This window comes from Aedes aegypti, chromosome 2 (genome assembly GCF_002204515.2).
Source record: "Aedes aegypti strain LVP_AGWG chromosome 2, AaegL5.0 Primary Assembly, whole genome shotgun sequence".
Classification (NCBI taxonomy): Eukaryota; Metazoa; Arthropoda; class Insecta; order Diptera; family Culicidae; genus Aedes; species Aedes aegypti.
In genome coordinates this window covers 297931279-297953165 of record NC_035108.1, presented here as the reverse complement: position 1 = coordinate 297953165, position 21887 = coordinate 297931279, and the positions used below count along the sequence as shown (strand labels likewise).

The window sequence follows — 21887 nt, the reverse complement described above, 5'->3', positions numbered from 1 at the left end:
TAAATAGTAACATGTAAAAATTGGAAATTATTCTATTAATTGATAAAAAGCGATAGAGACAATCGCAGAATTCGGTGCGATTTTTTAAACACTTTTCACTCAATAGCCTGTTATTAGTGATGTTTGTGTAAGTAATTCACTAGAGTAAGACTGCAACAGTTCTAGAACACCCAACAGGTGAAAAGTGATCTAAAATTTATTAGTGCTATATCATCTCCACATAATCAAAATTTTCGAAAAAAGAAATAAACAATCGTCAGTCGCGTCCATACTAGGAAAACAAAATAATTCTTTCAAGCTCGTGCTTGTTCTTCACTGACATGAAATTCTCTGAAAATGTTGTTCTGGTTTCTGTGAAGGTAATATTTTTTGAATATTTTGACGAGCTGTTCAGAAGTTTATAAAAGAAATCCTCCCAAAACTCACCTTGCATCATGTGAAAGGCCTGTTCAGGATTTTCTGTTGAAAACTATGTTCCTCGCTCTGAGAACCATGGGAAAGAATATGTGAATTTCATTCAGGATTTTTCGAGAATTCAGTCTTTGATTCAGTGAGATTAGGTTTGAAAAAATAGCTGTTACGCAATAACTTAAAAAGACACTGACACGTTAATGCTTCCAGTGGGCATTTATGCCCTTTGAAGGAAGCACCACACTTGACAACGGACTAGCATGCAACGCCCAGTGGCACAGTCGGAAAACATTTCTCACGAAAAGTTTACCAGCCTGAGGCGGGAATCGAACCCACACTCCCTAGCACGATGCGGCTAAATGCCTGGTGACACAAACCGCACGGCTACGAAGCCCACAAACTTTCGTTCACACTCGACAGAATTTTTGTTTGGGTTGTGTTTTCAAAATGTCTTTATGGTTCTCATCAAGTTCATTTGAATATTTCCTTATCAATATGAACCTCTAATTAAACACAAGTTATAAAGACTATTGTAAGAACAAGAAAGATCACTATCATGCAATGTTTGAAAACGATTCAGAAACCAAATATTCAATTACACTAAGTTTTTTTTAACACGGGGGATACGTGCCGTGCAAAAAAATTCAGGGCACCGTGTTTATTCTAGAATCCATGTAAAAAGAACCGTGTTAATTCTGAAATCCGTGTGAATAAGAAAAAAAGATGTTGTTGTAATTCCGAAATTCATGTATATAACAAAAAAAAACGGTGTTGATTCCGAATTCCGTGCAAAAAAAGTACCGTGTTAATTTTGAAAGGCGTGTGAAAAAAGCCGTGTAAAAAGAAAATGTGCAAAAAAAAACCGTGTAAAAAACATTAGTGTATTACGTTAAAGAATTTACTTTGAAATTGTGACCTGAGAGGAGCTCTAATTGAATAAATCTCTAGCTCGTTTGACGCATTTTGGCGCCCCCCAAAGGCTGGCGCCCTTGGCGGGTGCCAACCTGGCCAACCGCACGCTACGGCACAGCATTCAAGGATTCCACTAGAAATGCCATTTATAAAAGTTCCAAGCATTGCTCCAGCAATTCTCCTGTAATTTTCCCCAAGTATTCGTTTAAAATACTATACATTTCTTTCTTTCTTTTCCAGGGTTCTTTAAAGCAACTTTTGAGAATTCCTTAGAAAATTCAAAATCAGGAATAACTATAAGTAATCTACATTAAGCAGCATCTTTTTCGAAATTGTGGTTCGCAAGAAATTATAGTAATCAAAATAGATCTTCGTCTATTGTATTGGAATATTTCGATAATTGAATTAATTAGTTTCCATCTAAAATTTGTAGTGATTTTGTACCTCGTCCGTTTAATTTTTAACATACTATAAATATATTTTATGAATATTTTTGGAAGAATTAAATGTGGTTTTATCTATAACTAATAATGCAGCTCCAGGTATTGAAATTATATTGTTCAAAATTATTAATTACAACCTACTGGAAGAAAAAAAATGTTTGCTTTCGAATAACATTCATTCTTTTCTTGATAGTCTAAGACTAAGAAATTTATTATATTGTCTGCGTAATTTAATGGAAAAGATGATTTTTAATCGTCTTGAGTTGTGGGCTGACAAAAAATAATATTTTTTTTTAATTTGGTTGCAGAAAAGGTTTTAAGCTTCTCAAATCTTTTTTTTAAAGAAAAAAGATATCATTCCAACATTTTTAGATGTTTCTAGTGCATATGATTCAAAACTTGTTTATTTACTTGTGCGAGAATTGAATAATTAAAAAGTTCCTTCGATTTTGTCCGATTTCATTCACAATTTGTTTTCATTCAAAATTTCTAACATAATTTTTATCAAAAATTTTTCATTATAGTCATTTTGGCCTTCTTCAAGGATTTTGTTTAGGTTAATTTTTATGTAACTTATTCACAAGCGATATATCAGGGGCCCAGATAGCCGTAGCGGTAAACGCGCAGCTATTCAGCAAGACCAAGCTGAGGGTCGTGGGTTCGAATCCCACCGGTCGAGGATCTTTTCGGGTTGGAAATTTGCTCGAATTCCCAGGGCATAGAGTATCTTCGTGCCTGCCACACGATATACGCATGCAAAAATGGTCATTGGCATAGTAAGCTCTCAGTTAATAACCGTGGAAAAGTGCTCATAAGAACACTAAGCTGAGAAGCAGGCTCTGTTCCAGTGGGGACGTAACGCCAGAAAAGAAGAAGAAGATATCAGACACAATTTCTAAAAGTTATTATTTAATTCAGCTTGCTGATAAAAAAGTCATTTTTGTGAATGGAAAAAATAGAGAGATTATATGTCATTGTATATAAATTTGTGAAGATAATATTGGATTATGGGCTTTCAAATATGGATTTACCTTTTCAGTTTCAAAAACTAAATTTATTATATCTTCTTCTTTCTGGCGTTACGTCCCAACTGGGACAAAGCCTGCTTCTCAGATTAGTGTTCTTATGAGCACTTCCACAGTTATTAACTGAGAGCTTTCATTGCCGATTGATTATTTGGCATGTGTATATCGTGTGGCAGGTACGAAGATACTCTATGCCCTGGGAATCGAGAAAATTTCCATTACGAAAAGATCCTCGACCAGTGGGATTCGAACCCACGACCCTCAGCATGGTCATGTGTGAATTATTTTTTTTAATTTCTTTATTAGTATCATTTCAAACATTACATTAATTCCTTATATCTAGGTGTTCTGTGTAATAACAACACTATCATCCTAATTTGGTAAAACAAATTTAAAATTTTATTTACATTTTTTAAGGTGAAGATGAATCGAAGCCAAAGCTCAAATTTTCAAGAGCATGGATCTGGAGAACCGAACATCTGTTTGAGCTGAAAACTTAATCGATTGGTCACCACCAGCGAGTGACCAATCGATTAAGTTTTCAGCTTAAACGGATGTTTGGTTCTCCAGATCCGTGCTCTTGAAAATTTGAGTTTTGGCTTCGATTCATCTTCACCTTAACAACAAATTACATTTCATTTGCCGTAGCAGTTCAGATTTTTTACAGGTGAGTTGATATCACCTGCTTATAAGAGAAATAACACGTTTTCAATTAACTTAACCTAACTAGAGTGGGCTTCGTAGCCGTGCGGTTAGTGTCACCAGGCATTTAGCCGCATCGTGTTAAGGAGTGTGGGTTCGATTCCCGCTGCAGGCCGGAAAACTTTTCGTGAGGAATGTCTTCCGACTGTGCCACTGGGAGTTGCATGCTAGTCCGTTGTCTTCATCCGTTGTCATTCAATCCTTCAAAGGACAAATCGTCCACTGGAAGCATTAACGTGTCGGTGTCTTTTAACTTAACCTAAACATATAACGCATTAATCGTGGAAATAGAAGACTGTAACAATTTTTGCCTGAAATTATTAATTATTTTATTTGACATTTGTTCCAATGTTTCAACATTGGGTATTTTATGTAACTCATTGGTACTATACCAGGAAGGAAGTCTCAGAATCATTTTCAAAATTTTATTTTGAATTCTCTGCAGAGCTCCTGCTATTACAACAGCTAGTCCATATTGGTACAGCATACAACATGGCTGGCCTGAAAATTTGTTTGAATATCAAAAGTTTGTTCTTAAGACAAAGTTTTGATTTTCTATTAATAAGGGGATAGATACATTTTACATATTTATTACATTTGGCTTGAATGCCCTCAATGTGATTTTTGAAAGTTAAATTTTTATCTAGCATGAGCCCTAGATACTTAACTTCATCTGACCGTATTCATTGGAACCCCTCTCATCGTAACAACATGTCTACTTGACGATTTCAAATAAAGAGCTTTTGATTTATGAAGCCTGTGTTATCCGCAAACAAGGATTTTGACATCTCTGAGGTAACTCAGGTAAGTCAGATGTGAAAATATTGTATAATATTGGTCCCAAAATGCTGCCTAGAGGAACATCAGCTCTTACAGGAAATCTTCCAGATCTGGAGTTCTGATAATTAACCTGAAGTTTACGGTTTGACAGATAACTGAATTATTCTAACAGTGTATGTTGGAAAATTAAAGTTTTTTTTTTAATTTTACGATCAAACCTTCATGCCAAACACTGTCGAATGCTTTTTCTATGTCTAGAAGAGCAAAACCAGTAGAATAGCCTTCAGATTTGTTGGAACGGATCAAATTTGTTACACGTAAAAGTTGATGAGTGGTCAAATGTCTATGGCGGAATCCGAACTGTTCATTGGCAAAAATTGAATTTTCGTTGATGTGGGCCATCATTCTGTTCAAAATGACCTTTTCAAAAAGTTTACTGATGGAGGAAAGCAAACTGATTGGGGACTCATAGTATGAATAGAAGAGGAGTTCAAATTACCTGCTACGTTATCGGCAAAGGATTTTCCTTGGGTAGATACATTCGAAATTAAAAGATTCGAACGGCTATCCGACGGATTAAAATTGGTTTGTGAATGAGCATGATTATGATCTACCTGATAGGTATGATTCCTAATTAAGCGATCGTTAACTGAAAAATGAGCAGTATTCGATACTATACCAGGAAACGACCGTTATCGTAACGGATATTACTGTTCATCTGCCTGGCACGAGTCTCTACGGCTCGCCTACGCGAAGGGCAAGCCCAAAAATTGGACTTATGATCAGAGCGTTAATGATTAATCATAAATTTAATCATGATTAATGATTAATGATTATGATTAATCAAAAATGTTAATCATTAATCACAAAAAATCAAGAATTAATCACGAATCACTAATCATAATCATTGCAATATTATGTTTTAATCATTAATCACTAATCATAATCATAAACATCGCTAATTTTATTCAGTAATCATAATCTTAATCATAAGCCAAACATTTAATCAATCATTAATCAATCATTGAACAAAATTAAACAAATTTTACAACATTGCTTTCTAATGTATAAATAAATTTTGCATTCCTTATATCGTGTGACAAGAACAATGATAGTTTATGCCAGGCCCCTGACAACCATATATCGATACACAGTGTTTTTCGTAGCCAGGATGTCCCGGGCGATAAGTAAATATCGCCCACTGTCAGTTGTAAGAACTGTGAAAATAAAGACCATTGTTTTGTTTAATTGTTTGTTATGGTTTGATTATCAATTTTTGATATTGTTAAATCAGGTAATAATGTGCCAAAACAGTTGAAGCACATTCAACATTTCGATGGTTTTGGAAGGAGAGAAAACATTGAAAGGCATCCTGCAAGCCTCCAAGCAAGCAATCGGTTATTTTATTGCGACACTTGCTCGATTACGGATTATAAACATTAAACAAAACTTCGCATCCTGATTGCACTCTCGATTCAATTTACCCGAAAATGGGTAAACACATGGAGATGTTGACTACGCTAGAAGTCGTACCGTGCCATGGGCACATAACATAAGTGGAACTCGAGCTCAAAAAGTGGCACCCACTTTAATATTTGCATGCTGGTATAAGGACATCGGAATGTCAAAAGTGTTATACCACCAATACATCAATCGACATTCCACATTGGGCCAGACCGCAAAATTAGGAGAAAAAAAAATTGATTATGAAGATGATTTTTTAGAACTAAACTGTCTTCGGAAAAAATGTTACATATGATGAGGACTACATTTTGACATTCAGTGACATTAGGGTGGTCCAACAAAACACGGAAATATTTTTTTCCAACTTTTGCTTTTCAAGCTAGCGCGTTTAACTGTTCTATAAAGTTGTTCTCTGTTAAATTTTGAACAACTTTGCCAAAGACGCCAACCTTGTAAGTCTACTATAGCCCTTGCTATGGCGCTTCCAATGTTGCAGGGTAGGGTAGTCCATGAAAAATTGATATTTTGCTCATAACTTTTTTACTTCAAATTCTATCAAAATAACGTCTTCTACAAAGTTTTAGAACTAGTTGAAACGCGCATTTTGGTGATAGAGTTAAGTGATTCTATTCATTCGTTTATGAAATATGACCAGTTTAATTAAAAAAAAAATCATATTTTTCAAACGTCAATATCAACAACAACGGGGATCCAATTTGCACAGGATCTGAAAGGTATAACTTAGAGGTTCAAATGATATATTGTATTACTGGAGAATATTGGAGGATTTGCCGTATAATTTTGATGAGAAGACGAACATATTGAGCATGAGCATAAGCATAGATGACCATACAATTCGTAGTTGCTACTCCTTGATTGACCAGAACAATCGAAGTTGCACAAAAAGTTAATGAATGGGACTTGGGATTAGCTTACCATTCTTCAATGTGCACAAATAGAGAACTTAAATTTAAAAAGTTAATAACGGCGCCCGGTACATCCTTACGATCATCGGGGAAGGGAAGGTATGTTAGTTAGACAACCGTTGTTACTAGAGACCGAGTATACCTCTACATCTCCACAGCTGTCATGGAAAGGATATTGGGTTAGTGGAATAAAGTAAAGATCTTTGAGTCACCAATCGTTGGTGATGCGATCCATGATATAAACACGCGTAATCGGATTCGCGATATAATTCGATAAACGCATTGAACGCCGACCAAGTGTGCATCACTCGCCCACGCAAGAGCAAGCGACACGATCAATAGATCAAACACTCTTAACAATTCGCGACGCTTTTTCATTTCACTACTCTATCCACCAACAATAACATATGTCGTTTTTATCAAAAAATGTACACGGAGAAGATCGAAAATACTAGTTAGTATATGAAATATTATTTATCCAACATTAAACGTTTTTAATCATGGAGAAGCATAAACATTAAACACCGGACCATTATGTTTTATACTTCACCTTGCATATTGATGATTTATTTTCTGGCGTGCTTATGTAGAGAATCACGTTAGTCTGGAGACTTATAATTTCATTTCGTCGGATTCTGTCTTACAAAAATTACGCCACGCTTAGCTCTTCAGTATTTTTTTCGAATAATATTTAAGAATTACAGCAAAACTCGATTCATTCAACCCAAGTGTTGGCTCACCTTGTTTTTCCGTGATCGCATATTCAATTTCTCAAGAAAAAGCGTCAAAAGAACAACGGGAACTTGAGCGGAAAATTCTTCAGTAAATCACCCGCTGCCGCCATTATATCTGCGAGTGCATTGCGCCCAGCGCAATCTTGAGAATATCCTTGGGAATATCATCATTTGAAAGAGGAAAATGAGAATGATATTGATGAAAATAAAGGTAAGTTTCCTTTGTCGTATTCACATCGGTATGAAAACATCGTTACTTCCACTTTTCCAGGTCATTTTGTTGGAGAGCTCCATTCCGATCATTGTGTGCAAGTGCGAATTGACCATGCGACAGGATGAGTATAACAGCTCCTGATCCAATATGGACAACAAGCAACAGATCGGTAGATTAATTAACGATTGGCGGCATAAGCAGTTTATTAGAAATAAGATATAACACATGAATGGAATGAAAATAAATACTTTGCGTGTGAAATTACCTTTTCTCATATTTTATCTTGCTTTTGTTTACAGTAATTAAATAAAAATGGTTAATTATATTCACAGCACAGGATTTTAGAGCTTTACACACTGAATGCATATTGACCGAAAATTCATTTATCGTTTATACTAGCCGAGCATAATTCGTTAAAATGCATCGCAATGAGTGAATAGACCGAATACGGTTTTAGTATAGCATTTAAGCTATTTAGTGTATTATTTCTTTAGCGTGTATGTTTTATTCCATAGTCCAATCTACTGGTACGTTACAACCATTGGTACCGGCACCCTAATATGCTAAAGAATATTCAGTTTAAAAGTTTTCATCCAAATTATGTTTAGAACTTTGCAGTAATGTTCAACACGCAGAGAATTGACAGCTATTCAAAATAATAAATATTTTTGTTGTTTTCAATAAGTTTTGTTGTAATAAAAAAAAATGTTGAAACAACAATGAATTTTATCAGAGCAATCCAGCTTTTTACGCTAGCTATAAAACAACGGGGGGTGATTTGACTTTGACATTTCTTGGCTATCAATTTTATAGTTTAGTCTTAGTAGGCGATAATTGAAGATTGTTAATTGAAATGTCGATCACTGGATTTGTTTTGCTGCTGCGGTTTTTCTGTGCATATTGCAATGTCTCCATTTCACACAAAACTTTATTAAATTAAAATGGTAATATCTTATAAACGAATGAATATAATCACTTAACTATTTTACCAAAATACGCGTTTTAACTAGTTCTAGATCGTTGTAGAGGACGTAATTTTGATAGAATTTAAAATAAAAAAGTTATGAGCAAAATATCAATTTTTCATGGATCACCCTACCATCATTAAAAACTCCATAGGAACGGCTACAGTAGACTTACAAAATTAGCGTCTTTGGCAAAGTTGTTCAAAATTAAATAAAGATCAACTTTATAGAAGCGTTAAATTGCAAAGCAGAAAAGTTGCAAACATATTTCCGTATTTTGTTGGACCACCCTAATGCCACTTAATGTCAAAATGTAGGCCTCATCATATGTAACATTTTTGCCTAAGTGTTCTAAAAAACCATCTTCATAATAAAAATATTTTTTTTTTCATCTAATTTTGCGGTCTGGCCCAATGTGGCATTGTAATGAAATGAACCAAAAATAACATATACAGTCACCCCACAGTTATGGATCAACTAACGATTATTTTCCACAACAAAATATGCCTTTAAATCATGGTGACACTTTACAAAATAAAATTACCTTCCTGGTACTGCAGAATTTAGTTGTTTTTGGGAATACATCTGAAAATTCTTGATTATTTACAAAAAAGTGTCGATTTCGATGGAAATTGCAAACGTTGTCCATCCCACAGATGTGGATCAGTGGAAGAGGAGGCTCCTTATTATGGATCAAATCGACTCATATTATGGATCAGAACACTTTAACAGCAATTTATCTGCGAGGTAAACGAATGGCGTCTTAGTGAAAGCATACTTTTTGGCGTTTCTTTCGGAATCGTCTTATCGTTGATTCATAACTGTGGTATGGTTTTCAACACCCCACAGTTATGAATCAACGCTTCCAGGAACATGGTTGACATTTTATTTTGTACGGACGGAAAAATATGCTTAAACGTATTATAATTGATACAGCATCGCTATCAATATATGTTTCACGTAGGTAAAATGAGTTTTGCGTGATTGCTACTCTATTTGATGAGATATTCACCGTTTAATCCAACTTTGATCCATATCTGTGTGCTATCCATAACTGTGGGGTGACTGTATCCAGAGTGGCAATGGAGGGAATAAAAATAACTATTTATGGTACAACTTTAGAATGAAATTAACACCACTCGTATTCGAGATAATTTAGTCAATGTATTAGATATTTATGTTGTTATGCTAGAATTATATTCTTTAGTTGAATGATTGGAAGGATTTTCGAAAGCAAAAGCTTTTTCACGTTATGAAACAGGAAGTTTTTTGATAGGAAAAAATATTTTCGAAACGATCACATTCTGTGGTTATGAAACATGAATATTAAATAGTATGCATAGCATAAGCATAAGCATAAGCATAGATGACCGTACAATTCGTAGTTGCTACTCCGTGATTGACCAGAACAATCGAAGTTGCACAGGGAATTAATGAATGGGGCTTGGGATTAGCTTACCATTCTTCAATGTGCACAAATCGAGAGCTCAAATTTAAAAGTCAATAACGGCGCCGGCCACGTCCTTACGGTCATCGGGGAAGGGAAGGAATGTTAGTGTGACTACCGTTGTTACTAGAGACCGAGATCACCTCTGCATCTCCACGGTTGTCATGGAGAGGATATTGGGTTAGTGGGATAAGGTAAAGATCTGGGAGTCACCAATGTTTGGTGATGCGAGCCATGATATAATCACGCCTAACCGGATTCGCGAAATAATTCGATAATCGCATTAAACGCCGAACAAGTGTTCGTCACTCGCCCACGCAAGAGCAAGCGACGCGATCAATAAATCAAACACTACTAGCGATCCGCGGCGCTTTTTCATTTCTCAGAGCGAACGACGCGCGACAAGTTTGATCCTGCCCCCATCACCCGCCCCCGCAGGAGCAAGTGTCAAGGTCGAAGGATCAAACACTACTAACGAACCGATCACTTTTTCACCGCTTCACTACCGACGCGCGACATGTTTGATCCTGCCCTCATCACCTGCTCCCGCAGGAGCCAGCGTCAAGGTCGAAGGATCAAACACTACTAACGAACCGATCACTTTTTCACCGCTTCACTACCGACGCGCGACATGTTTGATCCTGCCGTCATCACCTGCTCCCGCAGGAGCCAGCGTCAAGGTCGAAGGATCAAACACTACTAACGAACCGATCACTTTTTCACCGCTTCACTACCGACGCGCGACATGTTTGATCCTGCCCTCATCACCCGCCCCAGCAGGAGCAAGTGTCAAGGTCGAAGGATCAAACACTACTCTATTCAAAAGATGTTTTTATTAATGACGAAAACTGAAAATTACATGTATATATTTTAAATTATATGAAACAGGAATAATGCCGACACTTGTAGTGACGAACTATACATAGTTTGTTTGAAAATTACATATGAGTATTACTGTGCATTTTGTCTCGATATGGTGCAAGTTTTAAAAAATACGTCAACATTCACAATGTCGAACAATTCAAAAGATAATTTTTAATAATGTATAAAAGAGACAAATATATGTATATTGAAATTGTATAAGAAAAAAAAAACATAATGCCGACACTTATAGTGACGAACCATACAAAGTTTGTTTTAAAATTACTTAAAAGTTACGCTTTCAAGAAAATATGTGTTATCACAAAAATGAAACGAACTCACCAGTTGGTAATCCATCCTCGACTGAACACAAAACTGATACTGACAGCAAAACTTCTTGGCGTCCCGAAAACAAACCGTCTTGCTTGTGCCTTCCAAATACCTACCCAGCAAGACGCTCCAAAACAGAAAAAAAATCTTAGGAGCCGAAAACACGCGCGAAACCGTGAGCCAAATTTATCGGACGACGCAAAACCGAACTGTCCTGCTTGGGCTTCACGAAGCACTACCCAGCAAGACGCTTGAAAACAGGAAAAAAAAATCTCCGGCGACGAAAACATGCGCGAAACCGTGAGCCAAATTTATCGGACGACGCAAAACCGAACTGTCCTGCTTGGGCTTTACGAAGCACTCAACATGAATATTAAATAGTATGGTAGAAAAAAATTACATTTTATGAAATAATAAATATGTTTTATCTTCAGACATTGCTTTCCAACGTTGTCGACCGTCCCCCGATCCTAATGTCTGTAATCTTCGCAGCAACTGGTCTACTGATCGAATCATATGTTTTTTGTTTACTCTTGGTAATGACATTTCGATGTCTTCTATACTAGATATACTACTTGTCAGCAGCTGGAAGTGGGTACAACTTTTCAACTAGCTTTCACTTCGGAGTTCCACATATGTTATGTGCCATGGGCCTAGTTTATGCCCAAGGAAGTTCCAAATCCAACCAAGCACAGAATGTCTTTGTTTAGTATCCATGGACGTTAGCATAAGCGTAAAAAAGACCCTTAAATGTTTCCTCCATGTATGTGTACGACGGTACATTTGCTTAGTTGTATTTGATCCGAATTCAAAGACCCGGTTGGAAGCATGTGAGTGGTACCATTCTACATGAAGAATTTCTGTTTATAGGGGCAGATCACCAAAATTCGTCCTAGTGCTAGGTAGCCGTTCATAAGTTTTCTGTACACTTTGTATGAAAGTCGGAAATCAGTATTTTTTCCCTAGTAGGTGATATTTCTCGTAATAGTTCCTCGCTGTTTTTGTTCAAGTTTGATGTTTGCAATCTAACATCGCCTGCAGAGCGTTAAGTTGATCTTGATTCAACATTTGATGATTATATATGATAAACCATGCTTAAAACTTTCCAATTAGAATTGTTCCCTTCAATAATGAATAAAGCCATTCATTTTCATGTTTATGGCTCATTCGTTGTGTACGCCAAAGCGCTAGAAATTTAAATTTTTGAACCCCGGGGAAAGCCCTCCCCTATCTGTAATGCTTTGTGTATGAAAATTGTCTAAATTTTGTTTGAGTCGAACCGCATGAGCCTACCCCCTCCTCCTTCGAGCATTACGTGATTTTTTGACGGTGCCTTAGAAAGATGCCATTTAATCATTATTTTGAATAATAATTATTGATTAATGGTTATAAAAAAGATTAGAAAATTGATGTGAAATTTGCGATAAAGTTACATGTCTTCTCGGTGAGAATCTAACTCACGACTCCCTGTTCACTAGATAGGGCGCGTTACCCCTACACCACGAGAAGACTCATGGACTGAGAAGTTAATCTGAATTCGATTTCAACTCAATAATCACGTGATCCTCTTTCGCGAAGTGAACCTCTTTCGGAAAAATGAGATGCTCATCCAAACACGACGCTTTCTATTGTTGAATGCCTAGTAGCCGAGGGTAATTATTAGGTATAGAAAGACCACACACGTGCTGGATGATATTTGTATAGTGCGGGCTCACGACGTTCTAAATATAAATGAGATAGATGATAATTAAAAAAAGTAATATTTTAAAATTGAAAATTTTGATCAAATTTGACATCAGGCACGTAAGGGTTAATCATAATCATTAACCATAATCACTTTTCATACTGCGTTTAATCATTAATCATATAATCATTAATCATCTGAAATTTTAATTTAATCATTAATCATATTCATTAATCATACTTTGGCTTAATCATCAATCACAACCATTAATCAAGGCTTCAAAATTTTTAATCATTTATCATAATCATTAATCAAAATAAAATTGAACTTAATCATTAATCATTTAATTAATCATTGCGACCCGTTAATCATTAACGCTCTGCTTATGATTGCCCCCGCATTTCGAGCATATGAACTTTGTGGTATCGCAGACAGACGTTTAAGCAGCAACAAATTTATTCAAAATTCCTGTGTAAATTCTACCGTGGTGCCACCTAGGGAGCAAATTGCTGCAGTACAGTGACAGTTCGTAAAGGCACGTGGCTTCATCTTCTCGCTTACCACCCAGTTCACCACCCACTGAACAAAAATATCAAAACAATCACTTTAAAAATAATTCACACAATTGTGATACTTTCACGCCAATTTCTTTTACATGAGTAACGATCATTCAAGGATATTATTCTAGCATGAATCTGTGAATAAATTGAATGCCAACTTGTGGTAAAAATTTCAAAGGATTTAGTTAACTTTTACATGAGAAATAAGATGCAAAAGGGAACATCACCCACCCAGCGCAAAAAAGAGGTGCATAGTTTTTAGCGTTGAGCACGTCGGCTGTGGGAGCGGTTGTGTGTCATGCTGTCAACGAAATGTGATCGGGGTGGTGGCGGGACGCATACGCCACTAACGCCATCTGTTAGCTTATTGCCACTTGGCGATTTGTGGCGGCCATGTTTTTACACAAGTGGCTGAGTCTAACTTGAACGTCTGTCTGCGGTGGTATCTTCCTTCACTGGACAGACGTCCTTAGCGTGAGAAGAACCTCCGCAAATCATGCATTTAGCATCCATGCGGCAATTTTTTGTATCATGATCCCACTTTTGGCACCGACGGCACTGAGTGGGGTTCTGGTAATTTCCTCCAGGTTTCTGGAAATGTTCCCATGTCACACGGACATCGAACATAAGTCTAGCTTTTTCTGAAGCTTTAATATTATTTAGATCTTCTTTGTTAAAGTGAACTAAATAATATTCTCTAACTAAATAGCCCTTGCTCATTTCGATACAATTATTCATTTCACCTTCGTAAGAAAGTTCGCATTCCGGAGAAACGTCCTTTCTTCCGTTCTTGCCACGTTTAGTGACAGTTTTGAATCCCACTTTTTTTGGAAGGAAGTTGTGAATTCAGAGATTCACCCTTCCTTTTGTTTGTAGTTGCAACCATGTTAAGTTAATAAACGAAAGAAGACGTGACCTTCAAGAGGTTTTTTCCCAAGACGGTGTCCAAGAAGGATTACCACCGCCAGCTTACGCCAACGGGTCCAACGAAAAATCGAAGGCACGGGTCCAAACAAGGATCGTAAAGGCATCAATAGTAGGAAAAATAGTAGTAATTATTTTATTAGCACTGAAAAGTAGCGTTTTTTTTTATTTTAGCACTGAGAAGTACTGTTTTATTGCTTCAGGTAGGTGGGTTAAAAAAAACTTCAAAGGGCAGAGAGAATTCGTGTACGATGCGCACTGTTTGGCAAATTTTCACTTTTGTGTTTTGAAAACGACAATTGAAAACTTACTTCCTATTTTATTCTAATTATTCATTTTTTAGATTGGTATATGCGGAAATCCAAGGAATAAAGAATCGGCATTGGATCAACAGTCTCATATTACAACCTACTTTGACCCAACCATAAAGTAAGTAGGCAAGAAATGTCAAAATCGAATCACCCCTTGTTGTTTCATAGCTAGCCTAAAAAGCTAGATACGAAAAAAAATCGTTGAATCCATATCAAATTATGCAATTTCAATCAGACTACAGTTGTACTCAGAATAATAGTAGTTAAAGCGGATTTTCAAACAAAATTCTCAAGTTTGACATGCTGTAATTTTCTTTCCCTATGAGACAACTGCATGGAACTTTGACAGAGAACTACATATATGGTAAATTTGATTATCATAGAATTTGAAATTTAAATTATTAAAACTACTTTTATTTTGAGCAATTTCACCTGGTGCTTAACTTTTTAACCTGTAGGGGTTCTAGGGGTAATATGCTACTTAAGGAGAATATGCCGAAATGAACACTAAACAACGTGTACCCTCGATGAGGGTGACAATGGGTCTAGGGCGTGAGATATAAATATGTTTTATGAAACATTTTAGCTAATTACGCTGATATTACTAAAATTAATAATTAATATGTTAGGGATCATATTATTACACGTAATTCATCACATTAAACATTTTTAGAAATAGTAGTTTTTGTTTACCAGATCAATAAACTTGTATGTTGAAACTAGATAAAATTTACAACATTAAATTTCTCCTGCGCAAAGTATTACGCATGTAATTTAACCTCTATCGTTATATTAGTAGAAGGTTGAAAGTCTTTTCGTTACACTTCACACGTATTTTCCGGAATCTTTTCGATTTTGCAACACAAATTTAATTTTTTTCGGTACAGTGTCTAAAACCTGATAAATGGGGGTAAGATTGGGTCAAGCAAGAACGATAGTAAATGAAATTGCAAGTCCACTTTTTTGACATTTTACGGTGCCGAGTGTTCTCTTTTTTCATTAAGATGAGTTTATTATTTCTAAACACAGCATCTCTGAAACATCAAACAAGTCTACTTGAGTAGTTTTTGCATTGAATAACAATGCAACGCATTTTGACAACTTCTCAAACCAGCAACTGTGTTTTGTGCGCAGCAACATCGTAAAATGATACCAAATGAATTTTTTTTTTTGGAATTTAATTATTTTTCAGTATTAGGGTGCCGGTACCAATGGTTGTAATGTACCAGTAGATTGGACTATGGAATTAAACGTACATTTTTCGATAAAAACGACATGTGATATTTTTGGTGGATAGATCGTCTCTAGTTTAGTCGATTTGCCAAATTTCAGCTTTTTATTTTATCAATAAGTTATATAAATAATTAAGTTTAGGCAAAAAATTTGCTCCCTTGCACCAGTAGTTGCCGTCGTGTTCCAATAGTGGATCAACGGGTGGAAGCAGTTTTTAAAATGGATGTATAAAAATGAAGAAAAGCCCCAGAGATGATCTTTATGCTTCATTCAAAAGATATTAGTTGTTATTAAAGATTAAATGTTAAACCTATGTAAAAATTTACCATTTTGTTTGAAATTCCTTGTATCATTCCCGAACGTCTACTACTGGAGCACTAGCGCAACTACTGGAACACGTGTACCAATAGTGGCTCAAGCGATTTTATACAATAGTTTTATCACTCTTTTTATATTTTTCCCATATAGTAGAGCTTGAAATCTTTCTGTTGACGCCAAAAGATCTCTGTTAAGGCTTTTCGTTTTTTTTTATGATTTTTTATAGCTTAGGTAGTCCACAAATGGCACCGACACCCTATCATATTATAGAAAAGAGAGAGTATCAAACATGATGAGGGCTTTCCTTTAGGAATTCAAAGAAAATTTTCATCAAGGGAAAACATTTCTGAGCCAAAATATCTGATTGAAATTGGAATTTCATATTTCAAGCTGGTTATTTTATTGAAAAGTTTGTTTCTGGGTGAAATAAGACGTGAACATTTTAATACAATGTGATCAATATCTTCATAAAATGAACCGCATTCACAAAGATTGGTATCTTCAAATTCATACGATATAAATAACAATTACAAATATAGATTAGGAATGCACGATTTAATCAAATTACACGTAAAATATAAAAGCAGTCAATTCAGCTATGAAATCAGAGCAAGAGAATTCCAACTTTAAGAAATGAGCCAAATGTATATTATACACTTCGAACCCTGCAGTATTGTTAATTAGGGTTCATTCAAATATTACGTAACGCAAAATTTGTCAATTTTAGACCCCCTCCCACCCCCACGTAACAGCTTTTGTATGGAAAATTTTAATTTTTTGTATGGACCGTAACACTATGTAAGACCCCCTCCCTCCCCCTGTTGCGTTACGTAATATTTGAACGGCCCCTTAAAGAACCATCTGTGAAATAAATTTGCTCAAGGTCAACTCCAATGAATTAACGTTTGAATAAGATATCAGCAAAATGAAAATGTAAATCATGAGGAATATGTTTCAGTTCAATTCTTGCAGTATTTCTGGAGGTTTTTGTAAGAATTGGAGAGTTCCAATCGATATATAGACCTAAAGCTTTTGAACAAATCTGCCCCTTTTACGTAAGTTGGATGGCTCACATGTTTCAAATCAAAGTGGAGCTGACGATTTTGATATTGTACTCGAATATTTAGCTTGCTATAATTCGTTTATAGCACCTCCGACTTCACGTAAGTTTTCTACTCTGGCCGCTACGGCATCGAACAGCTGATCGTGTTCGGTACATCTCCTGTGTGCGTACAACGCAATCCACCCACACAACAGACGCTCCGAAAAGGGGGAAAGTGTCAAAAACGAAGATAATTTTCCATTCGGGCTGTCCTGGCTTCCAAATCGCTAGTGCAAAATCGCGTTTTTTCACCAATATCCCGGCCGTTTCGTGACCAAAGTTATATCAATCGCAAGATTTTTGCATCTTCTAGACAGTGGCGGATCAGATTTGCTAGGGAAGATGAATATCAGCGCGCAAAAATGAAATCTTCCAGGGGCTGTCAGCAAACTGCGCTTTACGAGACCTCGCTCTCATTGTCGTGTCCCATATCTTAATATTTTCCCATAAGTAAATGTAACAAAGAAATTTTTTTCGCCTTAACCAACCTTCAACTGATAAGACTAATTGTCGTTAATTTTAGGTAAGCAATGGAAGCAATAATTCAGGATCTCAACATTCCCAAGCGCCAGATAAGGGAAACGCGCTCCCCCAATCGATTCCAGCTGCTGGCCCATAAATCATGGCTGAAGACGATTTCCCAAAGCGGGAAAGTGACCAGCGATTTTCCTCTTTATGGTAGCGACGCATTCGAGTGGCCCCGCGGGGGACCGAGCAGCGCCTGGTCCCGGGTTTACATCAGCGTAAGTATCTAAGAAAAAATTAGAATTTCCATTGGATTACATTTTTCGCATTAGGTATTGTACAGTCTGCGTGGTTTCGTAACATAACTGCCTATTCACCGTTCGTTCCGTTTCGTTTGATGGCTCTGTTATGTTTTGTTTTGATTATGCGAATCGATCGAGCTCAGTGATGATGGTCGGTGTATGTGTGGAGGAAACATGTTTTGTTACACATACTTCGAGCAAGAAAGCATGCTTGCTGATTGAACCAACACAAAGCGTTATGATTTGTTTTGGTAGCACTTTTGTGTATTCAAACCACGTCTGAAACGAGTTGTTTTGTTTTGAAAGTGTTTTTCTTTCATTCCCATAACAAAGCATTGATTTCGTCGGTTTCATGCAAGATAGACACAACTAGAAGTTTTACTACGAAAGTTTTATAACGAAATTTACTCAATATAAAATTCATTTTAAAATGAGTGCGAAGCTGCGAAAATTGCTATGTAAGTAACATACCATAATAAAATTGGACGAAAGTGCTAAAAACAAACAATTCAAGCGTGTGCTAGAATAATAGCGTAAGTCGCATGATCGATTTCTCTTCATCGATCCTCTCTTCTGCGAATAAAGGTGACAAGACGCAAATTTGTCAGCATTTAGTCAGCTCAGGACGCAAGATTACATCGCTGAAAAGCGGTCTGAAGTGAAAAAATGCTAACACACCCGCATCTTGTCACTTTTATTCACAGAAGAGAGGACCGATGAAGAGAAATCGATCATGCGACTTACGCCCTTATTCTAGCACACGCTTGAATTATGTGAGGAATATGGTGTACTGCGCAATACAATATCATCTATTACAAAAAAAATAAGAAGCATATTTTGGAAAAGGTAAAATTATTCTGTTTACATGTGATTCTTTTCGGTGCATCTAAAGAAATTATAAATTTCAGGCAAGCACTCCGCATGAAAAAATCACGATCGGCCAAATTTACTTTGTTGGAACAAGCGCTGATGCTATTTTGCCAACGAGCAATTGCTTGCAGAATTATAAAAGAGAAGGCAAGCGAATTGGCACATAATCTGAGCTAGAATTCGTTTAAAGTAAGCAACAATATTTCATATGTGCTGAAACATCTTAAAATTCTGATTTATGCCGACGATATGGAACTTTATATGGAAATCAATAGCAACAAAGATAGCGACATTTATCTGAATGAAATAAGTATATTTGATAAATGGTGTAGCAAAAGCTTACTTCAATTAAACGTCAAACAATGTAATTTAATCACATATAGCAGAAAACGGAATACACCACAGATTACTGTCTCTTTAAGAAATCAAATTGTTCAAAAGTGCGATAAGATTAGAGATTTAGGTGTTCTATTAGATTCTAAACTTACCTTTACTGATCATTATAATACGATTATCCATAAAGCAACCAATATGTTGAGCTTTATTAAGCGTTTTAGCTACAATTTTCGGGATCCATATACGATTAAAACCTTGTACATTGCTTATGTAAGATCAGTTCTAGAATATTGTAGTATTGTGTGGTCTCCGCATATAAAAACACATGGTGATGGAATCGAATAAGTACAGAAGCAATTTCTTTTATATGCCTTACGCAAATTAGGCTGGACAACGTTTCCACTGCCATCATACGAGGCTCGATGCATGCTTATCGATATTCAAAGCTTAAATGAGCGTCGCGAAATAGCCAGGATTTAATTTGTCAATGATATTGTATCGCAGCGTATTGATTCCACCAATCTTTTATCATGTTTGAATTTCTACACGCCCGCTAGACAGTTAAGAAATCGGAATTTGTTTGCATCAAATAATCATCGAACTAACTATGCAAAATTCGGCCCAATGAATCGAATGATGTCTCTTTATAATCAGCATTGCACAGAAATTGATCTGACCATGTCGCGAACAAAGCTAAGACAATATTAATAATAAGATATAATACAACATAGAATTAAGCAAACGTGTAGTCTACTATTGATTGACGAAATAAATAAATAAATGGCTTCAAAAAATTGTTAAAATGCATTATCTTTCGTACAAAGCAACAAGCAGTGGAAGTGCAGCTGTTAATTAAAACGAAGCGGATTTTTTCAAAACTAAGCTACCTATGTTGTAATTGAAATTATTCAACGTTGATGTGTAGAATTCATAAGTTTGTCCCAATAACTGATCAGCTAATTAATAAGTTTATTCTTAAGATCTGACGGGTCGTCAAGTTTGTCGCTATATAAGCGCTCCAAGAGAATGATAACACTTACTTACCTTCTCAGTCAGGCTAAGGCTAAGGAGACGTCTCCATTCGACTCGGTCCATGGCTGCTCGTCGCCAGCCACGCATTCTGCGAAGGGTCCGCAGATCGTCCTCAACTTGATCGACCCATCTTGCTCGCTGCGCACCACGTCGTCTTGTGCCGGTCGGATTGTTTTCGAGAACCTTTTTCACCAGTTGGTGACTTGCCCGGTCCACCGCAGCCTCCCAATTTTTGCGAGGTGGACAATGGTTGGTTCTCCCAGCAGCTGGTACAATTCATGTTTCATCCGCCTTCTCCACGTTCTGTCTTCCATCTGCACTCCGCCGTAGATGGTCCGCAACACCTTCCGTTCGAAAACACCAAGGGCGCGTTGATCCTCTGCTCGTAGGGTCCATGTTTTGTGCCCATAGAGGAGTACCGGTCTAATCAGCGTCTTGTAGATGGTTAACTTCGTGCGATGGCGAACTTTGCTCAATCGGAGCGTTCTGCGGAGTCCAAAGTAGGCACGATTTCCAGCAACGATGCGTCTCTGGATTTCTCTGCTGATGTCGTTGTCGGCGGTCATCAGTGAGCCCAAGTACACGAATTCTTCGACAACCTCGATTTCATCACCGTCAATATGAACTCGAGGTTGGGGGTGTGCCGTGTCTTCTCTTGAGCCCCTCGCTACCATGTACTTCGTCTTCGACACCATGATGTTCAGTCCGATTCGCCTAGCTTCAACCCTTAGTCGGATGTACTTATCCGCCATCGTCTCAAAGTTGCGTGCAACAATATCAATGTCGTCGGCAAAACCAAGTAACTGAACGGACTTTCTGAAAATCGTGCCACTCGTGCCCCGCTCTTCTTAACACACCCTCTAAAGCAAGGTTGAACAGTAAACACGAAAGGCTATCACCTTGCCGTTACCCTCTGCGAGATTCGAAGGTACTCGAGTGTGTCCCTGATACTCGGACTACGCACATCACTCGCTCCATGGTCGCCTTGATCAATCTTATCAGTTTGTCCGGGAAACCGTATTCGTGCATAATCTGCCATAGCTGTTCTCGATCGATTGTATCATAGGCCGATTGCAAATCGATGAATAAATTATTTGTGGGTACATTGTATTCGCGGCACTTGTGCGACAACTGGCGGATGACGAATATTTGGTCCGTTGTTGCTCGTTCGCCCATAAATAATGCCTGATATTGCCCAACGAATTCTCTAGCAATCGGTGATAGACGGCGGCATAGAATTTAGGAGAGTACCTTGTAGGCGGCGCTCAAAATTGTGATCGCACGATAGTTGACGCAATCCAACTTTTCGCTTTTTTGTAGATGGGACACACGACACCTTCCATCCACTGCTCCGGCAATACTTTCTCCTCCCAAATCTTGGAAATAACCCAGTGCAGCGCTCTTGCCAGTGCATCACCACCGTATTTTAGCAACTCGCTCAGTGGTTGGTCCACTCCAGCGGCTTTGTTGTTTTTCAACCGTCTAATCTCCGTTTCTTCCTTTTGGAGATCTGGAGGCGGAAGTCTTTCGTTGTCC

General features: G+C 37.1%; 1 protein-coding gene across 4 annotated transcripts in view; it reads left to right on the top strand.

The window, feature by feature from the left end:
- The window catches only part of LOC5571678 (WD repeat-containing protein 81), a 33953-nt gene that overhangs the window by 1414 nt on the left and 10652 nt on the right, over positions 1 to 21887 (top strand). Inside the window, exons 2-3 of one of the 4 annotated variants that reach the window (XM_021845479.1) lie at positions 14726 to 14811; positions 17870 to 18089. In XM_021845479.1, the coding sequence (XP_021701171.1) occupies positions 17877 to 18089 (213 nt within the window). In that variant the 5' untranslated portion in view covers positions 14726 to 14811; positions 17870 to 17876. Of the gene's footprint in view, positions 1 to 14725; positions 14812 to 17513; positions 17803 to 17869; positions 18090 to 21887 lie in introns of those variants that run through there. The other 3 variants (XM_021845476.1, XM_021845477.1, XM_021845478.1) reach the window with 3 other exon arrangements.